The 15,663-nt window shown below is 37.3% G+C and overlaps 2 protein-coding genes across 3 annotated transcripts; both read left to right on the plus strand.

Moving 5' to 3' along the window:
• The first annotated feature begins 1,690 nt into the window (after nt 1-1,690).
• On the plus strand, nt 1,691-7,753 carry LOC113718982 (glutamate--glyoxylate aminotransferase 2). 2 transcript variants are annotated; one of them, XM_027243935.2, is made up of 15 exons: nt 1,736-1,873; nt 2,476-2,528; nt 2,734-2,877; nt 3,383-3,448; nt 3,550-3,667; nt 4,321-4,402; nt 4,506-4,593; nt 4,759-4,917; nt 5,298-5,471; nt 5,550-5,681; nt 6,046-6,111; nt 6,424-6,488; nt 6,890-6,981; nt 7,062-7,218; nt 7,466-7,753. In XM_027243935.2, the coding sequence occupies exons 3-15, from the start codon at nt 2,761-2,763 to the stop codon at nt 7,593-7,595; spliced, it is 1,446 nt and encodes a 481-aa protein (XP_027099736.2). In that variant the 5' UTR covers nt 1,736-1,873; nt 2,476-2,528; nt 2,734-2,760; the 3' UTR covers nt 7,596-7,753. The 2 variants fall into 2 exon arrangements, with proteins under 2 accessions (XP_027099735.2, XP_027099736.2); XM_027243934.2 differs by lacking the exon at nt 2,476-2,528 and having other exon boundaries at nt 1,691-1,873.
• A 1,364-nt stretch (nt 7,754-9,117) lies between these two features.
• Nucleotides 9,118-9,432, plus strand: LOC113717584 (cyclin-dependent protein kinase inhibitor SMR6). Its single transcript, XM_072070181.1, has one exon. It carries the CDS (start codon nt 9,118-9,120, stop codon nt 9,430-9,432), a length of 315 nt encoding a protein of 104 aa, XP_071926282.1.
• The last annotated feature ends 6,231 nt before the right edge of the window (nt 9,433-15,663 follow it).

Below are 15,663 nucleotides of genomic sequence, written 5' to 3' on the forward strand. Positions count from 1 at the left end.
CTGTATTTTTACGAAACAAGAAAGGGGTTGTGTATGCTTGGCTAAGTTACTTTAGTTCGAAGCAAAAATGGAACTTGAAGAATCCATAAATGCAGAGAAGGCTATGATCCAATCTGTATCCAAGGAGGTCTGAGAGATTCTGGAAAGTTTTGATTTTAGCATCCAAAACTCTCCCGAATGAATTTCTTCATTTCTTGCCTCGTCAACGTCTCCTAGGATGGTTAGGGATGGCAACGAAGCGGGGTTGGGGCAGGGGACCCCTCCCCCATCCCCCGCCCCCGTCCCGTCCCCCGCCTCCCATTCCCCCCGCCCCGTCCTGCCCTCGCGGGGTTAATAAAATTTTACCCGTTAGGTTAATAAAATTTTATTATAGTTAAATTTTAATAAATAATCAAGTATTAAAATATCAACACATCATCAAGTTATTATTCATTTTAATTTTACAATTGAAACTCATAAAAACAATTAAACAAAAATTACTTGAATACAATCCAACATGATGAAATAAATACAATTAAAATAGTTAAGTTTTCACTTTTGATATAAATATAATCACTAATTCATTATTGTGTTTATGTTTTTTTTTTAGAAAAAGTGTTATTTTATTAAGTATAATTAGAAATTTAGTATAAATGTATTAGTAAATTTAGTATAACTAATTAATAAATTCTATTAGTAGACATGTCTAATTATTCGTATAATTGATAATATTAATTATATTACATACACTAATATACATTATATAGTACATCTAACTAATAAAATCATTATCATAAGTTTATAACTAATTAAATTACATATTATATATAATTATATATATAATTTTTTTTTTGCGGGTGGCAGGGCGGGGATATACTCCCCCGCCCCCCGCCCCGTTTCTAAACGAGGGGAAAAAATTCCCCCCCCCCCCCCGGCGGTTGCCTGCGGGCACCCGCCCCCGTTGCCATCCCTAGGGATGGTACTCCATGCAAATTCCGCAGGCAACCGCCCCCGTTGCCATCCCTAGGGATGGTACTCCATGCAAATTCTCCAGATTAGTCAGATGCTTCAAGCGATATAATAAATCATTTATAACCAAAATTTGGGATCTGCAATCCAAAATAAGCATCTTCACGTTTGGGCTTCCTGATTACATAAAGAAAGTCAGGATCTTGGGTTGAAAAAGGTGCCTGATAAATTACTTGTTCTGTCTCTAGCCGAAGTAGATCAAACAAATTCAAGGGTTCGATATAGAACAGTCAAATGAGTCCAACAGAAAAAGGCCCACTTTCTATTCTAAACTTTGGTCTCAACACTTCGTCAAACAACAACCCAATTTGAACACGAATTTTAGATGGCAATGGCTTGAAGTTACTTCGTTGAAAGTGTATGCTTATGCTCATGTACGAGTGCCACAAAAGTCTATTAAACACCAAAATTTATAAGACCCCCCATTCCTAAGTCTATGACAGAGATGCTACATCAAAATACGGAGCAACAACGATTCAATTCAATTCAATTACACATGCGTGGAATGAAATTGAGAGTGTCGAATGACCAAGAAATCAGTTTGAAGCTACACCACACTTCTTTCTATGTGCTTTATCCCCAATCTCAAATAATGGCAAATATTTGAAGCCCAATAATCCACATGCACTATTCAGTGGCTGTGGTGTTGCCTCAGAACCATTGTCTTGACATATTGCCACATAAGATGAGAGAATATCATTTAATATCCACCGAAGGAACAAAAAAAAAAAAGGAACACAAGCACATAAGGCACGAGTTCCAACTTCCTAGTTCAATTGGAGTATCAGGGCTCAGGAGAACACTTGGCTTCAACTGAAATAGGAGCCCACTTTCGGAGCTTCCTCAACTGACTAAAGTCACTCAGGTAAACTGCTGGTTCAATTGTAAAACTTCTGATTGATTAATAAATTCTGCAAGGACTTTGATGTCGTATAGAATTTTTAAATGGTCATTTTATATTTATCTGTTTGGCTGTGAATCAGTGAGGTTGAAATGAAACGAATTCATGTCAACTGATTTTTCTTTGTTTCAATCTTTCATCGGTTCTTGTTGGGTTTGTCGGTTTTCATTGATTTAAGGAGTAGGCACTCTCTTTTTGGAACTTTTTGTTTAATATGCATCATCATATTGAACTTCAAGAATCTATACTTCATTTCAAACAGAAATCACAGGGCCAATATAGGGAATGTACAGCAGAAGTCTTTGCCTCTTGCTTCACGTATAGAGTTAGAATGCAGTTTACCGATTCACTTTCTCCTTTGGTCCCGCTTTAGTAAAAATTAGAACTTGGTGTTTTATTCTGCATCTGTGAGGGCAGAGAGATTCACCCAATGTGTTTGATATTTTATTGGCAGTCCAACTTTTACTTGCAATCAAAGTTTCAGCGGGCGCATCATGAATTGGATTTTAAACTGATGCATGGTATTGCCATTAATTCTTGGTCTATAATTGTTGTTTTTCCTGTAGGATACCGAGACTGTCCTTTTGCAAAATTTTCCAGAAATTCCATAGATAGTTTGGTATGTTATTAGATCAAAATAAGTCCTTTCCAAATTTTACTATGTATCTGAAGTTTAACGCGATGTTGGCTCATTGCGCTGTGAATGATCAATTTTTTAAATTCTTTGTCTGATAAAATGCAGCTTCATTTGTGATAACAGTTTCCTGTTTTGATAAGAATGATTGTTAACATACCTGCCTGATTAACCTTTGGGTGCCATGCAGATCAAGTAGGAAGATAAAATTCGCATCATGTCATCCAAGCCTTTGGACTATGAAAATTTAAACAAAAATGTCAAGGAGTGTCAGTATGCTGTAAGAGGTGAGCTGTATCTTCGGGCTTCTGAGCTTCAGAAGGAAGGGAAAAAGGTATCTTTTTTGTGTGAATGGTATATGATGTGTCTTTGTGTGCCTTTAGCTGCTTGTCCAATTGCCACAGTTGGCAAACTTGTAGGACTTGTCGGTGCTGTTCCCTCAGAATTAATCACCTGTGTGGATGTTTGCATTTTATTTGGTGGCTCATATGGTAGTGAGCTTCTCAAGGATTCTCATAGCATGTTTTCCTTTAGCATAATGCCATAAAACTTTAGCCTGCTAATGTGCTAAATGAATTCTAGCATATTCTAGGCAGTACATGGTCTCCTAGCTAACATCCCTCTGGAACATTTAGAGTACTTAGCAAGGATGTTGTCTACAAAAAAGAGCTTATTCATGGACTGGTTTCCGTTAAACGTTGCAAAACAAAACCTATGTATTGTTGAATACAATGAACTGCAACTTTTCAGTTGAAAAGTGTTTGGTTCTGCCTTCCAACAGTTTTTTTGCCTGTTGGTGCTTGTTGTTGACTGTTATCTTGCTGTTCATTGCTCCTCAGATAATCTTTACAAATGTTGGCAATCCTCATGCCCTTGGCCAGAAGCCCTTAACGTTTCCTCGCCAGGTATGCTCAGATCCATATATGTGCTCTTAATACCTAAACTTTTTCAATGCCAGTAAAAGACTAGAGTTTCTTGTTACTAAGAAAAGAACATATTACTGCAGGTTATTGCACTCTGCCAAGCTCCGTTTTTGCTGGATGACCCTAATGTTGGGTTAGTATTCCCTGCTGATGCTATTGCTAGGGCTAAACATTTGCTCTCAATGACATCAGGGGGTCTGGGTAAGCTCTTTTACAATGCCTGTCTTTCTGTTCTTCTACTGAATATTGCTTGCTATTCTCTCTAATTCTTTTAGGATTTTGAAACTTAATTAACTACAGTATTCTGAGATCAGATTACCTTCCCTGCTACTTGGACCTAGGAAGGGAAGGGACATGCAGATGTGGGCAGGGAAAAGAGGAGAAATTGATGTGTTCAAATAACCTATAGCTCATTTACCAACTATTTTAAATCAAAGAATTGGTATTGCATGATGGTGAATTTGAATATAAATGTTTTTGTATATTTGTCAAATAAGTGATTAATTTCAGGGGTGATTCTACATCTTTCTTGTCTTTTTGAGTACTTTTATCCTGCAGCACTAGTGTCCTCACTTTAGGTTCCTGTGAAATTTCAACTTAGGATGATTTATTTATTTCTTTTCCATAATACTGGGCTTTGCTTAAGCTCTCGTAGTTGTGTTAATCTTGTGATATATACAAATATTGTGCATTGAGCTCCTGAGTACTTCTGCCTGAGCTTCATCAAACTAGTTGTAATTAGACTTTTGTTTTGGGCCTCAAGTTTATTGAATTTTCTTGATTTCATGGAGAACAACAAGTGGCACATGCAATTGACATACTGAATTATACATGCTTTTTTCTTGTTGAATTAGGTGCTTACAGTGACTCACGTGGGATTCCTGGAGTAAGGAAAGAGGTGGCTGAGTTCATTGAGAGACGAGATGGTTATCCAAGGTGAACAGGCTTAACTCTCCTTGAGTCCATTGTTTTAGAAGACATCAACAAGATCATCCCTTGTTCTTGAACTGACTTTCATTACTTCACATACTCATGACAGTGACCCAGAGCTTATATTTCTCACTGATGGTGCCAGCAAAGGAGTTATGCAGATCCTGAATGCAATTATTCGTGGTGAAGGTGATGGGGTAATTAATTTCCTTGCTATATCATATCCTTTTTTTTTCTAGTGTCTACTTCTTTGTCTGCCGCTTCTCTTTTCTCACCTTACTTTCTATCTATCCTACCTTTAACTTCAGGTTTTTGCCTTCTGCTATTATGACCATTATACTAGTTATTTCTTGTTATGCCAGGTATTGGTTCCTGTTCCACAGTATCCACTTTACTCAGCCACAATATCTTTGTTGGGTGGCACTCTTGTTCCCTATTACCTTGAAGAGACTGCAAACTGGGGTCTTGATGTTAATAACCTACGTCAGTCGGTTGCACAGGCTCGCTATAAAGGAATAACTGTAAGCGTGCCTTTCTTGTGTTTCAGTAATGCATATATCCCTGTATATGTGAATTTGGTATTCCAGGAACTGGATTAAACATTTATTACTGGGTAATCTTGTACATAAAGGGGAAATGACACTGTTGGCAAAATCTTGATCAACTAAATGCTCCGTTAGCTCATTTTGAACCGATGCTTGAGACTAGAAACTCAGTTTTGACAGGTTTAGGTTTAATGAATTGCAGTCTCAGAGATGTATTTTGGAACTTTATAGAATGCTTCTCACAATTAACTTGATTTTCCACTTTTGTTTTTAACAAATGAGCTGGTTCATTTGTTATCTTACCATGTGTTCTTTATTGCTCCTTCTTTCATGACTATATGTTGGTTTGTGATTAGGTACGAGCAATGGTGATTATAAACCCTGGAAACCCAACTGGACAATGTCTCAGTGAAGCTAATCTAAAAGATGTAATAAAATTTTGTTACCAAGAAAGTTTAGTATTGCTTGGTGATGAAGTTTACCAGCAGAATATTTACCAGGATGAACGACCCTTTATAAGTGCCAGGAAGGTATGGATCTTGATCATGTTGTTTCATGACTATTCGTCCTTGCAGATAGTGATGTTTGTTACTTGTTCCAACTCAAAGGTTTTGATGGATATGGGCCCACCCATAAATAAAGAGCTCCAGCTCGTGTCTTTTCACACAGTCTCAAAAGGATATTGGGGTGAATGTGGACAGCGTGGTGGATACTTCGAGATGACAAACATTCCTCCCAAGGTTTGCAGAAATTTAATTTAATAGGGGCAGGAATTTTGGCAAACTTTACCAGCCTATTGGAGCTCGCTTTTAGTAAAGAGATCTTCTGGTCAATACATGCGAATGCTAAGCTTTAGTGTTTAAAAGCTGTTGAGAAAGTCTCAGATTTTGAGAATTATGTTGATGCTAGACCTTTCATGTAGTCAAAACCTCTGCAGTATACTAAAAGTTTGATGTTCTTCCTGGTTGACAGTGTCATAAAACATTTTAATGCCATTAGATCTGCAGCATAGTAGTCATTTCTCTTGTATGGACATAATAACTACAGTTTTTATCAAAACGAACCAAAGTATGTACTGTTCATTGTCCTCATCTAATGTTGCAGTCTGTTGAGGAGATCTACAAGGTTGCTTCGATAGCACTGAGTCCAAATGTCCCTGGTCAGATTTTTGTAAGTTATTCTACTACTTAGTCAACCTATGTTGAAACCTGTTACGAACCAAAAAATACTGTAATTGTCAGGTATGACACATGGCACTGAGCTCTCAAAGGGTACCAAATGAACGTAATACAATGCCACCCCTTTCTATATCAAGTGGTGCCTTTTGAAAGTTGGATGCTAAATTGTCATGCTTGTAATGGAATCCTACATCTTCCCCTCGTCATTTTTTTGATAGATTATTTATGTGTATATAACTGTCTAGTCCAGCTTTGATGTTCAGTCATTTTACCAAGACCTGAAACTTTGATTCTTATATTACAGATGGGCCTGATGGTCAATCCCCCAAAGCCTGGAGATATCTCCTATGAGAGATATGTTAGAGAGAGGTAAATTGCTGATATTAAGAGTACAATAACTCCTATCCTTTCAATTCTAAATGGTGGGAAACAGGGTCAATATGTGACTTCTGCCGTCTTAATGCAATTTAAGAAGACTGAACTTCATCCTCACAATTTATCCTGTTAGTGGTTAAAGATGTGTAATTCTTTTGCTTTGACTGGAAACTATAAGAAGTTAGCAGAAAAATCCATGGAAGCAACAGGCACCATCAAAATCTATGATGAAGTGTTTGACCCTTTTTAAGAACTCAGTTAGCTTTAGACCGACTCTACCGTCTGGACTAGGGATCATGTTTGTGTTATTATGCATGTATATCTGACAACAATACCATTATCTCTGACAATGATACTTGGAAGAAGTGAATGATCGTTTTCTGGTTTAAATACAGCAAAGCTGTACTCGAGTCACTGAGAAAGCGGGCACATATAATGACTGATGGATTTAACAGCTGCAGAAATGTTGTTTGTAACTTCACTGAAGGTAGCTTATCAGCTGTGACATTTCCTTTCCTTGCAAGTTTAGTGATATAGAAGTGGAACTTCATGAGAATTTGGTTGCAGGTGCCATGTATTCCTTCCCTCAGATCCGCTTACCTCCAAAGGCAATTGAGGCCGCTAAGAAGGCTGGAAAAGTTCCTGATGTCTTCTACTGTCTTAAGCTTTTAGAAGCCACTGGCATCTCCACCGTCCCAGGTTCAGGGTTCGGTCAAAAGGAAGGGTAAGTGCATATCTCCTCTATTCTCAGCTAATGACCTACGAATGTATAGAACTTCGAAGCCTATCTCCATAGCTCAGCTGCATTATTGGCCATTTGGACGAGGGAGTGGGTTCAAAAGATTAAAAAGCCTTTTTTTTGGGGGGGGGGGGCGGTAGGAGGGTGACAGAGGTAATGGTTGAAAAAGGTTTCGTTTATTATGTTTATAACTTCAATGCGATGATGGCTGATGGACAATTGCCTTCAATAGGGTATTCCACCTGAGGACAACAATCTTGCCAGCTGAGGAAGATATGCCTGCCATTATGGCCAGTTTCAAAAAGTTCAATGATGAATTTATGGAGCAATATGAAGACCACAAAGGCTATTCAAGAATGTAAATGAAGGTGAAAGAGATATTTGTATGTATGCTGTCCTCGGCTGCAACAAGCTCACAAATCTTCTCAATTGCTGTAGGAAATTTATTTGAATACTGACTGAATCTATATCCTCTGTCTCTCTTTTGCAAAAGAAATTGATTAGCTATTTCCAGCTCTAAGATATCCCTGTTACCTGGGGGACTTTTAGGTTATGCATCACACGTCTCCAGAAAATTTGTCTCAGGGGCCTGACAAATTACAATGGCATCCTGCTGCACAAACTCCATTGAGAAAATGAACGAAGTTCATGTGGAGCACCTGATCGTCTAACGTATATTTCCTTTCCTACTTTGGAAAAAAAGAGAACTCCAAAGTTGATGTCTATAACTCCAATGGCATGATAAAGCCAGCCCCCGTGCATCCCCGTCCTCGTCTGATAACCTCACGTTCGAGTACAGGCAAAAGCCAAGAAATTAAATACGGCGTGAATGACTGAAGAAGTTTGTCACAGTTCCCAACTAGGCTCAGTTCAAGCCTCTCTCGGATCCCGTTTCTTGTAGTAAATTGCCAGTACGAGTGATTGTTTCCGACGTACATTAGGCATCGGATATGGTCATTTTGACAAAATAATAATCGACTATAGCTATCTATCTTGAGATTTAGAAAACCAAGTGAATGTAAAATATCAATTTGAGACGGCAGATGAAAATTAACACTATTCATATGGATGCCACCAAAGTTATCATCATCAGAAAACAAATATACATCTCAAGCCAAAGATCCCTAACACAAAGCGAATCAAAACATGCAGCAAGTGGGGGAAAGTAGAAGTGGAAGCTAAAAAACCACTGAGGGTGGGCCAAAGGGTAGGGAAACAGATTCCCATAAATAATCCAATCCAACCACAGTAGCATTATTAGAAGATGAGGAGAAAAACTGGAAAGTAGACCTTTGACGGCTGGAAAGAAACAATAATATGCGTCAGGAATCTAAAGTCAAATTTTCTCTATCTCTAAATCTCTTTCTTCACTGTAGCTGCCCACGGTGAGGGTGAGGAAATTTTCACGGGCCCAAGCACTTCTTCCAGACCTCCTCCTTCTCCACAAATAAAACCTTCAATCAATCCATAGCCATAGGTCTCCCTCCCTACGCTGAGGTCACGATTTCCTCGGGTTCTTTCCCTTCTTATCTTTCGGGCATGACATCAAACAACAACATTCAGCTTCACTCTTCTCCTTCATTATTATTATTATTTTTTTTTTTTTGCCTTCTTTTAACTCCTTTCACTCTTGTCTGCCCCTTTACTTTATATAAAGCTTTCCTAAGTGATGAAATTTTTCCACCCTTTCCAAAACTTTCCATCTGCCCTTTTCCTTGAAGATTTTCCTTGCTAAGTTCCTTTAGAATCTATTCCCTGTTTTTTTTTCCCCGTTCAATAATAATCCTTTTCCAGCTCTTCCCCTTTCTTTTATTCGCTTGCCATTAGTTGCCACCCTATTTATATATAGATAGTATCAAGACTCCGGAGTTGGTTATATTGTCAATGGGATTCACTGAAATGGACGAGTATGCTATAGATGCGGAAGCCAACAAGTGGATAATTGCTGGGATTGCTCTAAGGAGTCCACTGAAGCCGATTTTCACGAAGAAAGAATATGGTGGTGATGATCAAGAAGAAGAGTGTTGCACCACCCCAACAGCTCAAGAATCAAGAATTCCAGCTAGATTAGCTTGTCCGCCAGCCCCCAAGAAGAGAAAAGCTACAGCAAGATCATGTAACTTCAACAATGGAGTCAGGGAGTTCTTTAATCCACCAGACTTAGAAACCATTTTCATCAGGCGAGCTGAGAAGGCTTAAAAAGCCGAAATGCCTAATCTAATAATCCAGGTGTTCTTGTTTAGTGCAGTAACCCATTTTTTTTCTTTCCCAATTGGATTTCTTTTTGTTTGCCTTCGTGTAGTTCTCATCTCACAAGCTTGAGAAGCCGAAGAGTCTGCAATCTGATTTCTACATGTACATGGCTCCGCTCAATATGTATAACAAGACGAAGTCATGAAATTTGACTTAGCTTCTTTGATTCCATTTTGAGCTTAAGTATATAATTTATGCTAAAGTCATTGTAGCTTGCTAGCTTGGAGCATGCGTATTAACTACCAGTATTACACAAGTGAAAGTCAACACAAGCCCACAACATTCTATAGCTAAATGCATATTCTACGGCTTTTCGATTCAAAAAGATTTTTGTAGTGGGGGATAGGAAGGAAGAAGGAAGAAGGAAGAAGCCAGAAGCCCAGAAGGGAAGGGAGGAACAGAGACCAGGAAATCAAACTCTTGTTCGAAAGTACTCAAATAGTACATGCGAGTGCTTGGGAACAAAAAAAAAATTATTGAGAAACAAATCGATTCCCTTAACCATAGATCCCTCGTAACATTGCATCTTGACATGGAACTTATTGGTAGGAGATTTGAGCTCTTTCCGAATTGTTTCTAGCTTTGTGTACAAGTACTTTACAATTTACATGCAGGTTCTGGGAAACCTTGGGGAAGTTGTTCGAAACTTATAAATCTCAAAAGTATTATTATTGACTAAATAGCAAAAAAAAAAAAAAAAGGGTTTGCCAAACTAGCTGGGGAAAAGGCGTGGAATCCTTTTTCAATCTTTTTTGAAGTCCCTCATGGCATGAGAGATGCTGCACGGATATATAGTTGATTTAAAAGCTGATTGACCATGACAAATCCCTCATATATAAGCTTGAAAGCCATATCAACCTCAGTACTTGCCGTTTATAGCCCGTGTCATCAATCCATTATTCATCATCCGCTTTACTTTAAGTCCTCATTTGTGTCCCACAACAAAATGACTCGCCACCCACTTTATACGCCCAAATGATTAATAGTGAGAAGGTTCTCTGTAGTGCTTTGGTGATCATCAGTGAGGCTAAAGACAGACGAGACTGATGGGGCAGTGCATGGATTAGAATCCTATGTGCCACTATATTTGGTACTATATGCTAGAAGCATCAAGAGAGAGAGAGAGAAATATAGAGAGTAAGGAGATTATAAGAATTTAAACTCGCTGTAAGATAAAAAGGAAAGTGCCAACTCGTATACTTTTCCATGGCTTGGATTTTGGAGTTCATGGCTTATCCGTTCATGACTGATGAGGTCTCCTAGGATTGTTTATAGAACTCCAGCAACATAGGCTTGTGACTCTGAAAGTCATAAAAATACTCAAAACTCTCACAACTTTTTATTTTGTATCGATTGGAATTTTAAATATTTGCAAAATTTTCTACAATTCAGGAAAATTATAACTTATAGCGTCTATAACCTTTCTTATTTTCCTTGTTTATATAATAGCTCAAAAAATCTTGCCCCAGTGAACAGGGGTGCATGGAACCCAGATAGTGATATGATCTACTCCACATTTTTTTTCAGGCAACGATAACATTTGTATAATCTAATCTATCTTGTTCTACGGAAAGAAGGAGAGTCTAAAGAAATTTTGTATAATCTAACTCATCATATTTTACAGAAAGGCGAGTTTAAAGAAGCCGTGAAAGAATCTAGCAAATATACAAACTGACTAGACCAATGGGGTGTATATTGACATGGTCTGCATAATGAACGTTCCTTTACTTAGGCTTCGTTTGGGAGTGGAGGATTTCGACAGAAAAGAAAAGGAAAGAAGAGAAAGGTAACTTTTCCTTCATTTGTTAGTTTTTAGTAGGAAAAAAAAGAAGGAAAATGGAAAGATTTAAGAGGATGAACAGTAGGCAAAATTTTTCCTCCCAAATTGGAGAGAAAGTTGGAGGACGCTTATGAAAGTTTTTTAAAATATCTATTTTATCCTTAAAAATATTTTGAACAAATATTTAATGACTTTTATATTCAAAATCATTCCACTAATTCTCAAAACTCCCAAACAACATAATAATAATCTCTTATCTTCTTTTCTCTTCTCTCTCTCGTAACTTAAGTTTTCCCTTCTTCTCTTTCCTATCTTAAACTCCCAAACTTAGCCTTAGTTCAGGGAATGTTTCTCTACAAATGTACCGTACAACCCTTTTCCATGATGAGATGGGATATTGCATTAGCAAGTTAAAATTTTTTTTAACTTGGTGACAGGGGGAAGTTCACCTAATCTACACTCAGCCTTTTCAAGGCGAGAGGACTAATATAATAAAGCATTCTTTCTAGGGATCGGAGCCTTTGAAGAAGCAATGGAATTTCAACACGTCTAAGACAGAGTGCAAATTGGACTTGGCATGTGGCGAGTCAAGTTACGTTAGTCCACACCCCAGAGATAAGATACTAATAAATTCTTCATTTTGACACAATTATTGGAGACAAGCACATGAGGGGAGCGAGTCTTCAATCCTCTTGGTCTTGGGTGTGCCGTTCTGCAGCAATGTTTAGGACTTTTTTTTTTTTTTTTTTTTTTGTGTACTAAATTTTATCGTCATCCCACAAAGCGTCGCAAAAGTGGTGAGAGAATGAAATTTGATCGACTATTATATTTGATATACAATAATAATATGCCGTCGGATCACAATCTTGAGGCTGAAATTGCGTGGAAATTGGAAATATGAGAAATAGTTATTACTAGTGATTGTTTGTTCGCATTACACTAAACTTGGATCCCTCCTTGTGAACGTTTGTCGTTTAACAAAGCCAAGACAGACAGACAAAGGGTAGGATATCAAATCAAATCAAATCAAATCAACCGGACCTATACGGTGCTCAAAGATGCACCATTGATCATGAATGAGCTCTGTGCTCTACGGCGTAAAAATTCATGCTTTGGATTTTACTAATTTGGACGTGCTGTACTGCAAGCAAAAGTCACTTCGGGTGATAGGTAGGGAAATATTCAGGGTTATAATGGGCCAAAAGAAAATCTCATCCACTTTTCTGCTATCTCTATCTCATTCTCAATCATCTTCTGCTGCTAAAATGGCCAAACTTTAGTCATGAGGCCCATAACATCTATATACGCTTCCAATACTGGAAAAATCTGGCTGTAATTGGAGTGGTAAAATAGGATCGTTCGTTAATTTCTTTTCTTGCATAATTAACCTCATTGTTTTCTCAATTTTAGGGGGCGAGGAAAAAGAAGAAAAGGACTAAGTGTTTCCTTAATGGTCCAAAAGAAAGGACAACATATATACGTGAGGTCCAGAATTTGAACACGCCCTATGAATCCATGAACCAGATCCCGCAAACGGGAAAGCATCTGCTGTGGATCTAAAGTTTAATGGGCTTGGATCTGCGGATACATCATCGGAAACCTCGAGTTTGAGCAATCTGGGACCTGCTTTATGATACTGTGTGTGTTCCATTAGTAAAATGCCTGTTTGTAGATTGCCACACTGACGTCTCTTCGTGGTATCGTTTCAATTTCTGTTGCGCTTTAGCATGGTGAATTATGGATCGGAGTCTTACAAGTTATGAGTTTGAAAAATTTTTCAGTTCAAACCAGTTGGTGTAAAACCTATTGTCGGCATAAACTGTTAACAGTTTCCACGTATCATTAAATTAGTTGTACGAGTCGACGACAAATGTAACTTTACGTCAAAATCTCATGAACGGTCTTTAACACCAATAAACATAAACTGAAAAACTTCAACTCGTGATGCCTCTAATCCATGAATTATAACTAATACAATAGCTTGTTGATGAACCCGTGTCGATTTACCCATCAGTTGAAAAAAAATTATATTGACTTATATATATGTCTCCTAACTTAAGGGCAAAAATTACGAATCATGCATCATTTTTTCTTCGATGGAAGAGACTTGTCCATGTCAAGAGAGTTTTCAATTAAGGCCCGTATGATTGTAGTGTGGTTTTTAACTCGAAAAAGGTGGCCGTGAATGGCTTCGAATCTTCTGTCCCCAAATTAGTTCTTATCCCCTCTGTCCCTTCTTTTTTACCCCAAATCATCTTTTTCTTAAACCCTAACAAGTACTTTAATTTGAGTTATCTGTTTTAATTGATTTCGAGTAAACTTGTCAATCGATTATTATCGATTTGTTTGATTTTAGATTATCAAAAAGTTAGAAACATGTGACAATTGTGTAAAGAATGGACAAAAGAGATAGAGATTAATTTAAAAACAGAAGATTCCAAGCGCCCGTGAACTGCAGAAAATGAAACCCGTCTAATGACTAAAGGAGTTTTGCTTATTTCAGTTTGATGGTTACAGACTCGAGTCACATCTTCAATCTCTGTCTCTCTGATATTTTTATTGTCGTTCAAGCTTTAAGAGTGGAGGATAAAGGTCGTGTAATAATTGAACCCGACTATTACAAAGCTAGTTGCTTAGAATATATGTAAAAAAATATATATATCGTATAAATGTATCTCTGACACACATGATTTCTCATTCTAACGGCACCAGAACGAATTGTCAAAAATAATTTTTTTTAATTAGCCTGTCCCAGGGCACGGCTAGGGACAGGCCGTCAAAAAAAAGGGCCACGGGTCAAATACATCCCATGATTTTTTATCAATAATAAAAGTGAATGTACAAAAGAAAACTACACGTCTTGGATGCCATAAACCCAACCATTTCATGGCTAATTTCTTCATATATTGTTAAAAAAAAAAAAAAAAATCGGGAAAGTGTGATTCTAACAAGCGGGATTTCTTCATATATGTCTTTTGTATCCAATAATTTTAATTTTTTTAACACGATAGGGTATTTAGTTTTTTTTTAAAATTTTAAAAATGCCTAGCAACTAGTTGTCATTGCAAATGTCAAAGCACATTTTTCTGTGATTAGTTTGCAAAAATGCCATGTTGCATCTGCTTCTTGATACTAATCTCGTTCCTCTGCTCTTGTATGAGCTGTTTAAATATGTATGTATGCATTTCTTTGTTCTTTTCTTTATACTCATTCTAAGATTTTAGAAGAAAAAAAATCCAACTACATTAATAAATTTATTTGGTTTTAATCTTTTTTAAAAAATTCAAAGTGTACATGTAATTTTCGACATTAATGTGGAACCTTGGACAACTCAGGAGCAACAAGAAAAGTACTGTGAAATGACCCTTTCACCCATAGAAAAAAATGGTAGGGGGAAAAAAAGAAGTTATAGAAAATGGTGGGCTATATAAAGGACTGGGAAAGCAAGAAGCAGAGTCAATCCAGCTTGAGCTCAGAGTGAAGAAGAGAATGAGGCTTTACAGAGAGATGGGAATTTCTCAAGGGCGGTTGCCCCTCTATGCTAAGCCGATGATTTCATTCTCACAAATTACAAAGAATTTAAAAAAAAAAAAGAACAACCCTTATGGATTCTGAAGCACAATCATCTTCCATCGCAACAACTGCAACTGAACTTCTTTAGCCTAAAGTGTTGCTTCTGATCTGTGTATCTTTCAATATTTAAGAAAGGATGGTTTCTGGGATTGACAGTTTACTAGTTACAACATACAACAATCCACCAGAAAGATGAAAGCCGAGGGAGGGGAAATGCTGACAAAGGCCCCTGGACCTTTTTTTTTTTTTTTTTTTTTTAATCGCCTATCCCCAACCATGCCCAGTCAATACGGCTAGGGACAGGCTAATTTAAAAAAAAATTGTGGACCGCTGACCACTGACATTTTTGCAGAGTTTCTGATAATTCGTTCTGCTGTCGTGTTGACTCAGTACGATATGATGTGTGTCAGAGATATATTTGTGCGATTTTTTTTTACATATATTCTAAGTAATTAGCCCCGTTACAAGCCCTCTTTTTTTCTTCAATATTTCCTTCTCAGTTTTCATTAGATTTTTAGAAATCATCGCCTTAATTTTGCAACCTCCACTTATAACTTTCAAGCCAAAAGGACAAAAAAACCTTGGTATTGGTTCTTCGAATGATTGGAATTGCTTTCTATAAAAATATAGCCTAATTTTAATACGGTAATGTTATTTGCAATTTCGTACTGTAAATATCGGAAAATTCTAAATCTTACAAGGAGAAAAAAAAAAGGTTTAAAAGTAGAACTAGAAATTCCATGATTGATTACTTGACTTCGAGAGTCAGATTGTCCTGGTCTTCTCCTATCTGGGACAAAAATAATGGGACAAAAATAGTTATA

This window comes from Coffea arabica, chromosome 11c (genome assembly GCF_036785885.1).
Source record: "Coffea arabica cultivar ET-39 chromosome 11c, Coffea Arabica ET-39 HiFi, whole genome shotgun sequence".
Lineage (NCBI taxonomy): Eukaryota > Viridiplantae > Streptophyta > Magnoliopsida > Gentianales > Rubiaceae > Coffea > Coffea arabica.